The sequence below is a fragment of the Lithobates pipiens genome, unplaced genomic scaffold (genome assembly GCF_037356315.1).
Source record: "Lithobates pipiens isolate NorthernLeopardFrog02 unplaced genomic scaffold, aLitPip1_a1.2 Scaffold_18, whole genome shotgun sequence".
Lineage (NCBI taxonomy): Eukaryota > Metazoa > Chordata > Amphibia > Anura > Ranidae > Lithobates > Lithobates pipiens.
This window is the reverse complement of record NW_027507758.1, coordinates 265939083-265957029: the sequence shown is the minus strand read 5'-3', so window position 1 is coordinate 265957029 and position 17947 is coordinate 265939083. Positions and strand designations below refer to the sequence as shown.

The following is a 17947-nucleotide window of genomic DNA, read 5'->3' as shown; positions in this document are numbered from 1 at the left end:
GACTGTGATCCCCGCGGGTAATATCAGGCGGACGCCGACCCCTCGGTGCCGAGGGGGATCTTCGTCTTCGGAAGGAGGTATCGTGAGTATCCATCGGATCCGCTTGTTGTCTGGGCACTCTAGGTATCATCGGACGGAAGGAGGCATACCAGTTAGGGAGCTCAACCATGGGGATGTTCAGAATCGAGCAAAAGTTCGGTAAGTCTTCCGGTACTTTAAGGTGTGCAGTACGGCCGGAGTCAGAGGCTGCGAGGCAGAAAGGAAACTTCCATTTGTATGGTATGCCGTGAGTCCTCAGAACGTCCAGCAGGGGGCGCAAATCTCTGCGGTGTTGCAAAGTTATACCAGAGAGATCCTGAAAAATCTGGATAGGGGTAGAGCCAAAAGTTATGGTTTGCCTTGTTCTGGCAGCTTTTAAAATGTCCTCTTTGAGGTGGTAGTTGACCAGGCAACAAACTATATCCCTTGGAGGATCATTGTCTCTTCCCTTCGGTCTTAAAGCGCGGTGAATACGTTCAAATTCAATGTTAGATTGAGGTTGTCTTCCCATAATATCATTAAAGATGGAGGTGACTGCTGAGGTGATTTAGTCAGCTTCAACCGATTCAGGGAGGCCTCTAACCCTCAGGTTGTGACGCCTTCCCCTGTTGTCCAAATCTTCCAAATGTCGCTGAATATCTCTCATTTGAAGAGTATGGGAGTCCAGCTTCCTTGTGGTCTTGCGGAGCGATATTTCATGTTGATCTGTAATTTGCTCCACTGTATGCATACGATCCGAAAGGCCTCTAATGTCGACCCTGAGTTCAGCTATGGCCGCAGACAACGTGTCTTTGATATCAGAGGCGACAGAACGGAGGTCGTTCATGCTGATCGATTGCGGTGAAGAAGCCGCCTGCGGGGGATGATCAGTCGATCTCTGAGCTGCTGCGTTCCCAACTATAAGGTTATCAGACAAGACGATCGCCCCCTGTGAGGGAGAGTGAGGGTCCGCGGCCTAAGGTGCGCTGTGGCGGGAAGGCGCCATGTTTCCTCGTTGTGACCTGAACATCTCCGGGATGATTTGAGGCGGTTGTCCGGCAGAATTTTCTCTCAGGGAGCGAGATCTGGATGCGGAGGACGAACGGGAGGCTGTACCCATCGTTAGATGTAAAACATTGACGGGAAGACCTGCGGTAGGCAATAGCTTTTGTCTCGGGATGTCGGAGCTAAGAGCTCAAGCGACCGCCATCAAGCTCAGCCAGGCCACGCCCCCACAAAAAATAAAATTTTATATCTTTATGTTTGAAGCCTGAAATGTGGCAAAAGGTTGAAAAGTTCAAGGGGGCCGAATACTTTCGCAAGGCACTGGATAGATAGAGAATATATATATATATATATATATATATATATATATATATATATATATATATATATATATATATATATATATATATATATATATATATATATTATAGTGGTCTACAGTGAATAACCTGTGTTCACTGTGCAGTGGGGAATCCACTGGAGGATCATGTACACGGTGTAGACTACGACAATGATTTTCAACATCCCCCGGTAGCCCTCCAGATATCAGATGAGGGTAAGTACCATATCAGCTACTTACCCTCATGACAAGCTGAACGAATGTAGGCATGAAACAAAAGATAGTTCTGGGAGTTCTGCTTTAACAATGACGCACGTTAACTGGCATGTGCTGAAAATTGTTCACCCTGGAAGAGTTTGTCCCCATTATGAGATTACAATAAGGAAGGGTAAACATTTATTACTATGTTATAACGTGCATCGTGCCTCGCTGCAAAATAATGCATTAGGATCTACATTTTCATTTCTTGAGGCGTTTAACATTCAATTTAAAAGAAGGGCTGAGTAATACAAACTAAAAGGTTACATTGTAGCATTTGCTTTAATACTATGCGAACAGCAAGCATTTAGTCGGGGAAAAAAAAAAAAAAAACTCTTGACCAGAATCCGCAGAACAATTACCACCTTGAGGACCCCCATGTAATGTCACCTTAAAATGAAGTTCAGCTTCCCACACAGTTTTGAAACATGTTAGGCATAATATTTTGTGCACCTAATATGCTAAAATATTCTGTATGTCATATTTAGGTTACATATCAGACAATGATTTTTTTTAGGGCTCTACCCCCTGAAGCTATATTTGCATCCCTATAATAGGGACACAAAGTAAACTTTTGAAAGTGCTGTGCACTTCAAACACACACCTCCAGCAGCACTTCTCACAGACCTAGCCTGCTTTGCATAAAACAGGAAAACAAGGTGGCACTTTGAGCATTAATCAAATGCTATTTAGCATAAAAGAGATGAAAGAAGGCTGGCGCTGTATAATTACACTTGTCGAAATGAAAATACTAATAATTGAAAGGCAAAGTAAGGCAGTGGCATGTTTTAACCCCAAGACGGGAAAAAAAATGCCATAAAAAAAAAAAAAAAAAAAAAAAAAAAAAAAAAAGAAAGGTCTCAGAGTTTCAGCTCTATTTAATAAAGCTTTCATAAAAATTAATTGATTGCAGCAGTTGTGTATGTGTAACAAACAAGTGCAAGAGGGAGCAGAGTGGCACACCTGTCGTAAGTCAGACTTGGGTCAACGGCCTCATTCTTACAGTTGTACTAGAGCACACGCAAAGGCAGTGTTTGCAGTGTTACAGACAGTCCCATTCATATCATTTGGGATGTAGTGGTTGCACAGACACAGCTGCTGCTCCCAATTTAACACCTAGGTGGGTTCCCGATCCGAGTGCACACTGTCTGCCTTTAGGGAAGTGTATTCCCATGCGGGCAAACCTGGCCCTAGCACATGCGTACACTCTAGCACATCCGAGCAAGGTCTAAAGAACTCATTACGTAGGGCTTGTGATGTGAAGCCTCTAGACAAGTTCATATATGAAGGGAGCATTTAAAGGGATGTCAACACCTTAAACTGCAGATAAAAAAAAAGAGAAATCAAGAATTTTATATGCTTACTTGCAGTGTTTTTTCTTTCCATAAATTATTTTTATTCACTTGCCATGTAAATTTGAACACCTGCCAGATTTGACTTGTCTAATCCCCAACAAATCACCCACCCTCTCCTTGCAGGTCATAGCCCTCTTCTCTTCTGGTAATGTGTAAAATGCCATACACTCAAGTGGCATCGACCGGTTCAAAAGAAACCGGCTGGCATGTGTATGGCGGCCAGCTTCTGTCGAAGGGCAATGACCGAAAAAGGTTTGCTCATTGGCATCTCATCGACTGGCATGTTGTGACAAGGTGACGGCCCCTCCGCCAGAACACAATAGCTCAGTGGGGGAGATTACTGTACTAACATTGTATAGCTAGTACAGTGGCTCCTCCAGAGCGCTTTTATTTTTCTTCAGACCATTGAGTTGAATGAAAAAAATGAATAGTGTGTACTAGGCTTAATGCTGATCCAGTTTCTGTCCTGGTCTAGCTCCTATGCCCCTTTGCTCGCCTACCTACAAAAACTTTTAAGTAATTGTTGAAAGGAGTAAGGGGAGTCTGCTGGGACTGTCAAAATGACACACAAAATGGCAGCTCCCAGCAGCAAGTCTTTAGGATGTTTTGACTGCAAAAGGGAATTAAACACACTTGAAAGAGGTCAGTAGACCAAATGTATATATTGAAGGCTGTTGACAATGCCAGTGTCAAAACTGTTGCAGCATGATGGCAATTTCTGACCACAATATGCTCTTCCTCTTCCAGGAGCGAGATACCGCCAGCCTTTTCCCCAACGTTAAACTATCTCCCTCCCCCACGTAAATTTTCCCATTGTGCTCTGGGCTCTAGGTGGAAAAAATATACTCCCATGCTTGGTATTAGAATTCAGATGTTTGCAATGCATTGTCAGTTTGGTTTTGTTATTTTTGGAATATCTGCTTTTAGTCACAAACGGTCATATCTCTGCGTGTTTTAACGAATATGGGACCTGGGTTTCTATTTTCTGTTTTATCCTCACCTTGATCTGGTTTTCAGATTCTCTTGTTTCATAGAATCATTTTGCTGTATTGTATATTGTGAACATTTCTAATAAAGTTTGTTTGGAAAAATAAATGATAAAAAAATAAAAAAATAAAAGATGACAGAACCCCCATCCTTTGTGGTTCACAAGTCAGAACCCAGAATACTACCCTGACAGGTTCCCCTAAACAAGACAATGGCAAGGGACCCTCCTAGCTAGTAGTGGGTTGCATGTTCCCGAACTCATACCGGTGTATAGGGCAATCTGACATAATCACACTTTTATATCGGATCACTCATCTGTATTCATTACAACCTATGGGTAGGGTTGAACAAAATCTAAAAAGTTTAGCTTGAACCCCACTTTCTTGGAAATGTATTGTGTAGGACGAGGTTAATATGTTTGGGTGCCCTGGAATAACTTGTACAAATCACAGATGCTTGGTTATAATTTGCAGTCTTCTCCTACTTGCAACTTCCACAATGATTTCAGTCCTACAGTAAACATTTGATTCTATTATAAATAAAGACCAAAATCGACATTATAGGCTGTATTTGGTCAATGCAACTGAATGCCTGTATTATTGGTTTGCTGCTGCTAGTCAGTTTGGGCAGCAAATACATCAATAAAACAAATTAAACATCTCACATTTCAACAAATTACTAACAGCTGTTAATGACTACTACTAGTAAAGTAACAAGCATTTTGGCCTGGGGTAGGTAATCACTGTTAATTTGTGAAGCTGACAAAACTAACAGTAAAATCAATAGCACCTGTTATCTGCCATCCCCCCACCCATGATAAAACTGCAACCAGAAGGTATGGGAGAAGTTAAAGCAATATCTCTCGTTAATGTAAATATTCTTATCAATGTGTATTAATGTCTTGAAAACCTTATTTTTACAAATAGTTTGTAATTATCTTTCTATAATATAGCCATATTTCTCATTATACTTGTAGCCTCTGCATCCTTTGTGTTTTACTGTTCCTTTCATCACTACCAAGACCACCAGACAAGGTCTGCCTGACGACATTCTCTGCAGTCCCCAATGATGAATAGCGGAGAGCATGTGATCTAGGCTGCTCCTACGCACCATTTTTATATTCATGGCAAGCAAGAGGACTTTTTACTCAAACATGACGTTTCCTAATGCTTCATGTAAAGTTTAAATTTCAAGGATAGGTCTACTTTAAGCTTTATTAAAGTTGGAAAACAGGTTACTTGCTGAAGCAGAAGTATCATTTTTTTATTGAAAACATGAAGTGCTTTGAATTTTGATGGAAGAAGAAAGCAACTCCGGCAAAGGGTAGATATATTAAAGTTCTGGACGCAGTGAACTGCTGACCCGCTAGCTTTTGTGAGAATACAAAAATACAGAGGAAGCCCAGCAGGCAATAGAAATCCACAGTATAATAGGACAATGTTGCACTGGCAACAACACAAAAATAGTACAGTATGCTAACTAGGCAAGTTTCTTATATCAGCAAATATTCTTACTAGGAGCTGTGAAAAGGAAATTCAATATTTGAAAAATCAGAAAGGAAAATTATCAAGGGAAGATAGTTCAACTGAAATATATACTGCAAAAAGAAAGATCATACTGTAATGTTTCCGTATACAATAGACGTAGGTTAGATTTTTCTGTAGCAGGGATCTCCAAATTGCAGCCCTCTGCTAGGCACTATTTTTTTCACTGATATCAATGATGGGGCACGATTATCCAACTGATACCAATCACAGAGCACTATTCCCCCCCCCCGACACACATACAATGGGGCACTATTCCTCCAACTGATACCAATAATGGAGCACTAATTTTGTCCACCGATACCAATGATGGAGCACTAATTCTTTTCACTGATAGATGCAGCTTATACTATTGATACCAATGATAAAGACACAGTGTTAAAAGGTACAAACATGATATAAATATTATTGTGGTCACAGACAGACATGGCATACTGGTATTACATATGGTATCAATAACAGCGTGGTGGTTGGTAGTCTTGTATAGTACAGGAAGAAAAAAAAAAAAAAACAACCTATAATTTGGATGTCTCTGAACTAGTAGGTAATATGTTTTACGCTTGTGGAATACTAATCAGTAGACTTATTTACAGTTGCCAGTATGATCTAAATTTCTAAATTATCTATCCAAGTTAAGCATCGGTAACCAAGTACAATGGGTACGGTCTGCACCAAAAGAACACAGGTCTAGCAGAAGGAACAAGAGTGCGAGGGAGGGCACTAATTTGGCCACTGATACCAACGATGGGGCACCATTTCTCCCAACTGATGCCGATGAAGGCACAAAATTCCTGCAACTTGTACCAATGGTGGGGCACTATTTCTTCTCACACTGATCACAGATGTTTTTTTACACCCACTGACCACCAAGCCTGAGAGATTGTTTACTCCCACTGATTCTGGAACATTTTCTACCCCTTTGGCCACAATCAGCCCCTCTACAGTCTGAAGGACAGTAAACTAGGCCTTTGTTTAGAAAGTTTGGAGACCCCTGTGCTCGAGTTATTACTATTGCATCTTGATGGGGACACACCCATGCACATTGCTCCTGGTCCTATTGGATCACAAAATCCTCTTCCATCCACTCACTGAATTCAAGTCTCTCACTCATTTTTGTTTAGGCAACATACTGTTGCTTTGTCTGCCTAAACCAGCTACAGTAACTGAAGCACAGCGCCCGCTAGAAGAAGCCTGCCTACCTGGGTGCACCTGTGGATGAAGAAAATAATATAAATGAACAAACAAAGGAAATACTTGAAATGCAAGTCAGTGTGTTCACCAGTTTATGCTCCACTGCAATAAATTCAACCTTACCCACAAACATAAAAGCAAGCACAGAAGGTAATGCTGTAGAATCAGGAGGCTGAATCCCACCCAAAAGCCCTGCCATGTCCCTGTCTTTACTGTTTCATTAAAAAGTAACTATGAAAAACTATGTAAAAGTGACTATGAGTCCAGACTACTAAAAACAACTGCTAGAATCTCCATCCCATAAACAGCTGTAAGATACCTTTAAAAAAATAGATACAACCTATGGAGTACAAATTAGGCTGCCTTTTCTGCGCTATTCTCAAGAAAGTAGTTAAAAAATAAAGATAATTAAACTAAAGAATACAGGTCTAATGTATATTGTGTTCTGGGACCTGACAGTTGTTTCTCAATTAGGCTAAGCACTCGGTAAGGTGGCTTGGAATATAAAGTCAGAGATTCATAACAAAGATTTCTTGGCATTGTCATGTTAAAGAAAAGGCAGCAGAGAGGGAAGGAGGTTGGGGATGGTTCATTATTTTGTTTAGCTCACCATCTGACTTGGCTGAGCTGTTTTAATCTCAGAGAATTTCCATAGTCTATGTGATTTAAATGCTGATAGTGCCACATTTAATTGTCAGTTCTGTGATGTGACCTGACAAAACAAGCATTTGAAGTACTGTTTAGCATAGCTGCTTAGCTAAAGACAGCCACACTCCACTCAGAAATTCAAATGCCAATTCCACTTAAACCATCCTCCAGAGTAGGAAGATTCTTTCTTTTAGCTGACCTTCTGCAGTGGGGTTATCTTATAATAATTCAGCGCTTGCACTCTCATTACTCTAACAATGTGTGTGGCATACGGAAGCATATCAAGCAAAATCACAGTAATGCTGTTTAATACTATAGTTAGGGGTCTACAATATGCATAGTTCAATGTAACTAGTTCTTGTTTGAAAAACATAATTATATTTTCTTCCCTGGAGTGCCTTTGCCCTGCAATTCATTGTGGAAAAAACATCAAAGACCAAATTTAAGGACAGCCAGTGGACTCATATTTGTATTAGGATAGGATAAGTAGGATAAACAGAAGCACACAAACATATGATTGAAATACACAAATTTAAGTGGTTGTAAACCCTCCCCCGCAACTTTGTCCCATGTAAATCAGCATAAAAACCCCAATGAACACTGTTGTAGATATCTCCTTACTTGCTTAGTATTGTTGTAATCCTTGTTGTTCTGTAGAATGAAGTCACTGAGCATGCCCAGATCTCCCCTGATTTACGGCACACTCTATGTCTTATCTCTCTGTTATCAGGACTTCCTACGGCACAACACTGAACTCTGCTAATCACTCAGACCCTCCTCCTACACACCGTGTGACCTCACATACAGTTTAAACTTGCCCTTGATAAGTCTGACAAAGGCAAACAGACAACGGCACAAGTAAATACTATTAAATAAACAAGTAAGCTATGAATAGGGAAGCAGGGTTGCCATAGAAACGTTGGATTGAGAAGGAGGCTTGGTTAACAGTACAGGAAGTGCTCAATGTAAGGGCTGAAATACACTCCACTGTAGACTCGGAAAACAATACTTAAGATGGTGCCGTCTTACCCCTGGAAACAAGATTTTTAAAGTTTCTTTAAACAGTAAGTAATATGTGATTTGGGCTGGATTACAGTGGCTATAGTCTGATAATTACTTATTATAATGGACTAAATGAAGAGAAGCATCAGAGTGGGAGAGTTTAAAAGTGTCCACTGTCTCCTGTCTCTCCATGATATGCCCCTAAGTATTTGGACTCAGGCAACTTACACTGACCTACGCCTTCCACCACAAAGTCGCTCAGTTGACATCTTGTATTATAAACTGTTCAGTTGCATGAGATATTTCTTCTGTTTTATGATATACCCCTCCATGGGTGTTAAGTTGCAAAGTGCCCACTGTAAATGCTGAGTATAGCTCATGGCCAAGTATGGAGAATAGCTACCACATTTATAGTCACACAAGACTAAACCAAAATTTACAACAGCCTATTGTAAAGCTTATAATCCAATAGGCACCGAGCTTTACTGTATACTGAACTCTTTGTTCACTTGTGTTACTACAAAGTCTGAAAAATACATTAAACTGGGCAAAGTATGCTGCTATAGAAAAATGTAAGAAAAATCAAAAATTCTTGTCTGCATTCTTTTTCTGGGTCTGTGAAGAAAGGAGACCAATATGAGAGCCAACCACCTAGCATTTTCAGAATGAGTGGTCAGCAATGGCATTATCTGTGGAACACCAACAGACACAGCCGACAAAGGCTTGTCAGAAGCAGCAGCAATTGGACATGTTAGAAAATCTTGCCCAATCGTCTGCCCCTGTTCTCTCCACAGGCCAACAACAAAAGGGTGTTCTTTTATGTTAGGAAAATATGCTTGTTGGCCACATCATGCCCATAAGCACAACAGCTCAGTGAGGTCTATGGTTGCCCAAATGTGATCACATGGCTCAACCACTGACTCACTCCCAATCACACATGACTTTGTGACTAATCTTCATGTTTATATAGAGTGATAACGATTGCTGCAACCACTCATCAGATCTGAAAATGATTAATCTGAACATAAGGTCCCATGAAGGTGGTGATGTTAGTGACAATGCCACTTCCCAGAAAGAAACCATCTCTTCAGCGTTTCCAAAAAACTCATACCTCTGTCAAATTAGCCATTATATAATTCAGGGGTTGAAAAATTTGTTTGGAATCTAGGAGCCAGCTAAAAAAGTTAGGAGCCAGGTCTGTGACGGCGATCTGGACCTGTCCCTGGCCTGACATGGAGACGAGTGAGGGGAAGATAGCCCCAAGCCCCCCACCTGTCTCCAAGTCAATGCCCATAGCTCTTAGAGGGACATTTTATTATTTATTTATTTTTTCAAATGACAATTTTTTTTTAAATTGCATTTTAGTGTAAATATGAGATGTGAGGTCTCTCTGACCCCAGATCTCATATATAAGAGGACCTGTCATGCTTTTTTCTATTGCAAGGGATTTTTACATTCCTTGTAATAGGAATAAAAGTGACACAAATTTTTATTTATTTTTTTAAAAAGAACAGTGAAAAAAAATAAAAATAAAAGTTAAAATAATAAAAAATATATATATTTTAAACGCGCCCTGTGCCGCCCAGCTTGCATGCAGAAGCGAACGCATATATGAAAGCGGTGTTCAAACCACACATGTGAGGTATCGCTGTGATCGGTAGAGCGAGAGCAATAATTCTAGCCCCAGACCTCCTCTGTAACTTAAAAAGTGCAACCTGTAGAATTTTTTAAACGTCGCCTATGGAGATTTTAAAGGGTAAAAGTTTGTCGCCATTTCATGAGCGGGCGCAATTTTGAAGCATGACATGTTGGGTATCGATTTACTCGGCGTAACATTATCTTTCACAATATAAAAAAAAATTGGGCTAACTTTACTGTTGTCTTATTTATTTTTTTATTAAATACATTTTCCCCAAAAAAGTGCGCTTGTAAGTCCGCTGTGCAAATACGGTGTGACAGACAGTATTGCAACGACCACCATTCTATTCTCTAGGGTGTTAGAATATAATATATATATATATATATATATATATATATATATATATATATATAATGTTCAGGGGTTCTGAGTAAAGGGAAGGAAGATAGGCAGGCAGGGGAATTAGCATTGCATCCATTAGCATTGCTGGTTGTAATTCCAACGGCCACCACAAGAGGGCGCCAGATTTCAGAAGGAACCATAGGATCGTAGAAGGCCTCAAAGCTGGGGGCTCAATTACCGGCCGCCGGCGGCGCGGCCCAACGCGATCGTGCCGCGGGGGTCCGCGGAGACAGCATACCCCCTAGCTGTGCTGCCCCAGGCGCCAGGTCGCTAATTCTAGTCGCAAATGCGACCTGGCGCCCGGGTTTTGTCGAGCCCTGATATAATTTACAAGCAAAGTCACTGAATTGCTTAGACAACGAAGTTCTCTTGCACAGCTCTGGCAAATGAAAACAAATGACACTGTATTTTTTGGGGTGGTAGTCACTCACTATAACACTAACTAGGTAAATAATGGATGATTCTTTCCAAAACAAGGTTGGCACCATTTTATGGACCCTTCTCTCTAAAACTGAAAGCCTTTGTAAAATTATTTTAAACAGGGCAGGCTGCTGATAAAATGAACATATTTCATATTATGGGCATCTTTTCCATATCATAACAGGCTATGGTAGCGGTTTAGCGTTTCCGTGTTGTTTATTAGTGTAAAATGACGGCAGTTTGGAGCAATGGTCTGTAAACCCTGGGAACCAGAGATTCTCTCCTTGCTACAATCACGCCAAGCAACTTTGAAAATCTCAATGAAATGAGGGTGGTCTGGGGCAAACTGTAGTTCAAATGATGCCAGTGAACCTGAGTCTGTTTTATTATAAAGGGTGTGGATCAGGGGAGAGCAGAAACCGCGGAAGATGGATGATGATATCCAGGGGTGAAGAAGAAACGGTCTTTAACTCAGGGCAGGCCTCGTCAGGATAGCAGAAGCTCACTCAAAAATATGTAGAAAAAAAGAGTAAAGAAAGAGGGGCCTTCTAAATATGAACTGTAGAAACGTTATGGTACAATAAATAATAACTCTCACATTGAGGTTAAAAACAATCAGCATGAGGAAAATGCTGTAGCAGTGCGTCTCCTTGCTTGCTGGTTCAATGGGCTACATCACTCAGAAACCCAAATAATGCCACCTGCCGGCTCTGTACACTTTGTGACTCAGATGGTTATACAGAGGAGAGAGGTCTGAGGCACTCATGGACCGCTGTGACGTCTGGCATCACTGGAAGTGTTGCAGCGCCGTTTCTGAGCCTGCGCACTGTGGGTGGGGAGGACAGGCGCCTCTTTTATCAAGCTGGGTATGCAGGAATTAAACATGCTATATATAGAGTTCACCATCTAGTGGTGATAGCGGGAAATGGCAGGTGATGATGAACACTGGTGGAGAATGATATGGTCATACTGGTGGGAGACCATCTAATGGACATATTGGGAATAACAATTAATAAAAACAATGATAACCAATTTAATGTATTACATTCTGAGAATGGGAAAGACCACAGGACAAAAAGAGGAATAGAACAATAAAAGGTGGCTAAAATTAAATAAAAACAATGATAAAATGTGTGATAAAATAAATATATTGGGAAAACAAAATTTAGACTTGATGTAGGTATTAGACATTCAGCACATCATGGGGTATTATAAGGTGATACTAATGTGGTGGTAATTTAAGAAATATGGATGAGGGGGCCAAATGTTGGACAGGTTCTATGCGTAGGCAATAACAACATGATGATTTGAAGTCATGTGTATGGGAAAATTTAGGAAATGTAGGGAGATCTATCTATTATATATATATATATATATATATATATATATCCGCTAACTCTCTACACTCCCATAGCCCATCAATTTGCCCTTTCCACATTCAATCATTTTCTGTCCTCTGACCCCCTTTCCAACCCTAGACAAGTCACTTTCATCCTCAATGTCACAGAGTTTTGTCTCACGCACAATTACTTCAATCCCAATGGAGATTTATTTTGAGGTTCGGCAGTAAGAATGGCTTTGAGGTGTGGATCCTCCGTTAAGATATTACAGTGTTTTGCAAGGATATGCACCATGTTCCAGGTATTTTTAATGGCGTTTTATTATGAATCAAAAGGTTTTTGTCTTTACGTTCAGGTTTACCATTGAGAAAATGTGTGTGCTTCCTGTATAAGGGTATTGGGATAACCCTTATCAAGTAATTTTTTGGTCAAAAGAGTGCTCTGTTCCATGTAATTGGTAGTATTTCGCAACTGACAAAATTGGCCCTTGGGAATGTTTTTGGTCCAGGCAGGGTAATGACAACTATTATAATGAAATAACGAATTGCCTGCTGTGGGCTTGGTGCAATTTGTGGCTTGGATTACGCCTTTATTGTGACTGACTCCAAGATCAAGGAAGGCCAATTTATTTTGATCTTGGACAAAGATGAATGAAAGTCCAAATGGATTGTCATTGCAGTGTTGTACAAGATCTTTAATAACGTCAGAGGGGCCATCGCAGATGATTATGATATCACTGATGTAGTATCCAAAAAACAAGAAGTTCTTTGCGAAGGGATTCTTGTTCCAGATGTATTTGGATTCCCATAGACCCATGGCCAGGTTGGCGTATGAGGGAGCAAAAAATTTGCTCCCATCGTAGTCCCTTGGATTTGGAGAAAGGAATCTCCATAGAAATTTAAGTAATTGTGCATGAGACAAAACTCGGTGACACGGAGGACGAAAGTGACTTGTCTAGGGATGGAAAGGGGGTCAGCGGACAGAAAATGATTGAGTGTGGAAAAGCCAAATCGGTGGTGTATGGAAGTGTAAAGAGCGTTAACGTCCAATGAAACCCAGGAACAACTAGATTCCTACGAGTATGGCTCAAGTAGTTCTAGGAGATTTGTACCGTCTCTGATGTAGGACTAGTGATTCCGCGCCAGAGATTGCAGAAACTGGTCTATGTACATTGAGAAGTCTACCTGGGGGTCTTTCTGATTTCTTATGGCTCTTGGGTATGTGATACCGTAAAAATCTCAGTGTACAAAATAAGCTTCTGTTTTTTTTTTAACATCTTAAAGACATTCTTTCTGCCGAACCTTGTGTCACATATCATAGAGCTCCCAACCTCAAAAACAAAGTTGCTCCCAGCAAATTACAGCCTAAATGCACCTGTCATCTTATACAACTATGCCTCGTCCCCCTTATCAGCATGTATCAGTGCAAAAAGGCACTATGCAAAACATGTGCCTTTGTTACCCACAGGAAAAAGGAATTCTCATTAAAAGGCAAAACACACAAAATCTGAAAATTTCACAACTGTTCCTCTGATTTTGTGGTGTACTGGATTACTTGCCCATGTAAATTGCTGTATATAGGACATACTATATGCCCCCTCAGACAGCGGTTTGGTGAGCGCTGTCACTTTGTGGAAGAGGGAACAGACCAACACAGTATCCCTCACCACTTTGCAGTGCCATTAAAAACATACTTGGGCCCTACAAGTTGAACAAATACCAAAAAGCCCCTTGAAGCAGAGAAGTTTCACCAACTGTGCGAGAGGGAGACTTTCTGGATCTATTCTTTAGATACCCTCTTACCTGGAGGGCTAAATGAGGAACTAGAGGTCCTAGGATACATATTCATGATTACACGATCTCAGGTTTTTTTCCCTCCCCATTCTAACCCTTATCCTTCATTTTTCAACCAGATCACCTTGATACGGTATATAAATATTTTTTAGGTGGTTGGGTGACCTTTGCCACTAGGGTGGTGGGTGTTTTTAGTTCGGCACCTGTAAGTATATTGTCCGGGATGGACTTTTTGACGCTAAAGGTGATTCCTCTTCCCTTTTCCTCCCTCTAACCCCCCCCCCCCAAAAAAATAAAATAATTGCCCCTCCTTCCACCTGTCTCTGTGCTGCCAGCCCAGGCTAGCATCAGGGATCTGTGGTCCCCTTTACCATATCTTATATCCGCTATACATGATCTCTCTCTTTGGCAGTCTAGATTTTTTATTATTTTTATACTCTACTATAGGTGTATACCACAGACAGTTCATTATTTACTAATCCCATGCCCAGTGCCCCTATCAGATTTATATATATAATTATATATATATATATATATATATATATATATATATATATATATATATATATATATATATATATATATATATATCTCCCTACATTTCCTTATTTTTATCATATACATGACTTTAAATTATCATGTTAACGCCTATGGAACCTGTCCACAATTTGGCCCCCTCATCCCCACTTCTTAACTTACCACATTAGTATCGCCTTATGAGTCCCTCATGATGTGCTGAATGTCTAATAACTGCATCAAGTCTAAAAAAAAATTCCCCCCCCCCCAATATAAAGTTTATCACACATTTTAACATTGTGTTTATTTTAGCCACCTTTTATTGTTCTATTCCTCTTTTTGTCCCACGGCCTTTCCCATTTTCAATATGTAATACATTACATTGGTTATTATTGTTTTTTTTATTAATTGTTATTCCCAGTATATTAACTAGATGCGCGCCCCCCCCTCCCCACACCTGTATGACAAATATTCTCCACCAGTGTTTTATCATCACCTGCCATTTCCTCCTATCACCACTAGATGGTGGACTCTATATATAGCATGTTTAAATCCTGCATACCCAGCTTTGTCAGCTTGACAAAGGAGCGCGCCTGTCCCCCCCACTGGCAGTGCACAGGCTCAGAAACGGTGTTGCAATACTTCCAGTGACGTCAGATGCTGCTGCAGTCCATGAGCACCTCAGACCTCTCCTCTGTATTACCATCTGAGCCAAAGAGTGTACAGAGCCAGTGGACAGCTTTCTATGGGTTCCTGAGTGACACAGCCGCACCACTGCAAGACTTCCCTCATGCTGATCATTTTTAATCTCAATGTGAGTGTTTTTATTTATTGTATCAAAGTTTCTACAGTTCATATTTTGAAGGTGCCTCTATACCCCCTTTTGAAAATCTCAAGGCAGTTGAAGATTGAACTTTTTGACTTTTGTATAGTGCAAATATATGGTGGCAATCTAGAAAGTGGTATGTTTATAGGGGGTTTAAATATATAATTGTGGGGCATAGCATTAACAATTTTGAGCGATAGCGTTTTCTCTGCTGAGGAAATGATGAGGTGAAAAATGACTGCATTAGTACACGTACAGAGCAAATTACTTATACTCCTTTAATAGCCTCTCAAACTATAGAAATTTGACTTTAGCCAGACACCCAGATCTGCTGGTTTATGATGGTTGTTTGTGCACCTTCAAACTATTTTTTTTTTTAAAGAAAACTGTCTTACCTGCACACTTGGTTCTTGTAATCAGTGGAGGACCTGGTTGCCCTGTTCCACCTTCCCCTGGTCTTGTTAGCAGAACCCTAATCTCATATTCTGTATCTGGGTCCAAATGCCATAGCTTGTAGGTTGGGGCATTCACTGCATGGGTTTCAGTCCAAGTCCCAGTGGTCATCCTATATTCCACCTCCTTAAGAATGATGGGCCCGTCTCCAATAATTGAGTTGGCATTCAGCTGAATAAGGAGATATGTTGGCCCAACACCAAGGAGCTGCGGTGGGGCAATTGGTCGTGGTGGTTCTGGAAAAGAAAGGAAAAAAAAAAACACATTAAATACTTAATATTAATTCCACCTAAGCAAGGAGTATTAGTAAAGGGTCATTTTTTTTCTTGCATACGTAACACTAAGAGAGGAACATCATACACATTGTATTAGTTCGATGACACAGTGTGGGTACTTTATCTGCCAGGAAAAAAAAAAACCTCAAGATTTAGCTAGATGCTTTTTTTCAGTCCATGAAATAAAGCTGACCATTGATGGTTTGAATCTTGGCTGCTTTAGCAGGGACCGGCTGAGATTCAATCCATCTATGGGCAGGCTGATTGTACCCAAGTCGATCCATCAATCCACTTGTGTACAACCAGCATGTCTGATTTTTGCTATACAATAATAAAGCTATAGTCGCTGGCAATAACCATTGTGTTCTCTCGACAAGGGATGGCTCACCGTGCCCCCTTACCAGGAGAACACAACAGCCCCACAGGAGGGATTCCCCCATCAATACTGCCTGTGTTGATGGGGGAAATCAAGCAATTGGCATCATCTATGGCCAGCTTAAGTGCTCATTCAAGCAATGAGCTGCATTTTGCAGGAAATGCTCACCAGAATTGATCAGAAACTGAATTTGCTTTCCTGCATTATTGAAAGGTTTATCTCATCTCTTTTGTACAAAAGGAACTGCCCTACGAATTTTGGGCAAGCACCGAATAACAGGTCCACCCATTGTTCGAGGAGATAGTAGCCTGTTCATGAAGGATCACCAATCCAGCTGCTGGACAGGTGCAGAACAGACAGACACAATTTACATCCTATTGTCCAAGAAGTAAAGTAGGTCATATTGTTTTCATCAGCAAAAACGCATGGTTTAATACCTTACATCAAACAGAAAAAAATAAAGTTGTTTATCATGTGTTCAATGTCTTTAAACAGGAATGAGTCAGATGTGTGTCTTATGAGCAACCATGAAAAACATGATTGTTGATTTGCTAGTGAAATCATCCCGGTTTTCGTTTTCAAAAACCTCAATCAATATTACTAGGAAATAGTTACATTTTCAGTCATGAACTATAGGTTTAATAAGGCTTTTTGACAAACTCTTAAGTGAGGAGAATGCCCAAATTATACACTGTATGTAGATATAATAATCAATATTGTATTAATGTATAAAGCATCATATGTAGAAATCTTTAAAACATTTTGCAGAGCCACACATTGTCAAAAAAAACATTTATTATATCTATAGAAATAAGGCAGCAGCACATATTTAAAGGAAAGTTCACCTTTGTTCAATTTTTAAAACCAACATAACATTAATAATCTACTTCTTTTGCAAAAAAAAAAAAACATCTTTCCATTAAGTTTACACCTGCTTATCTCACTGTCTTCATAGCTGTTTAAACACACTGCTCGATTAATTCTGCCTTACTTCCTGGTCAGACCAGATTATGACACAGGAAGGAGTTGACCAGCTGAGGGTAGATGCAGGGTGTGTGCCAATGAGATCAGCTGGTCAACGCCTCCCAGCTAAGGTCTGACCAAGAAGTAAGGTAGAAGTAATTGAGCAGTGTGTTTCAACAGCTATGAAGAAGTTAGGTAAGCAGGTGCAGAATTAATGGAAAGCGGTTTTATTTTTGCAAAAGAAGTACATTAATGCTATTCAGATAAAATCTTGTGAGCAACTAAATATTTAATCAATATAACTCAGCAGACAGCAAGGGACACACTCCCAATATAAATGTGCAAATCAAACAAAACTAAAAAAATTTTTAAATATGCTGTGCTAATAAACATAAAAGCCGTGAAAAAACAATATGATGCATGGACCAAATAATAATATAAACATATCACATCTCCCTTAAAGCGGAGTTCCACTGTTTTTTGAGTTTATTAAAAGTCAGCAGCTACAAAAAGTATAGCTGCTGACTTAATAAACCAAAACTCACCTGTCCCACGGTTCAGCGATGCGGCCACCCGAAGCCTCTGTTCTCTACCCC

The 17947-nt window shown here is 40.2% G+C and overlaps 1 protein-coding gene across 22 annotated transcripts in view; it reads right to left on the bottom strand.

Moving 5' to 3' along the window:
- Window positions 1-17947, bottom strand: part of PTPRK (protein tyrosine phosphatase receptor type K) — a 596872-nt gene that overhangs the window by 278672 nt on the left and 300253 nt on the right. For all 22 annotated transcript variants that reach the window (XM_077486902.1, XM_077486901.1, XM_077486909.1 and 19 more), the window contains exon 7: window positions 15680-15973. In XM_077486902.1, the coding sequence (XP_077343028.1) occupies window positions 15680-15973 (294 nt within the window). The remainder of the gene's footprint in view (window positions 1-15679; window positions 15974-17947) is intronic.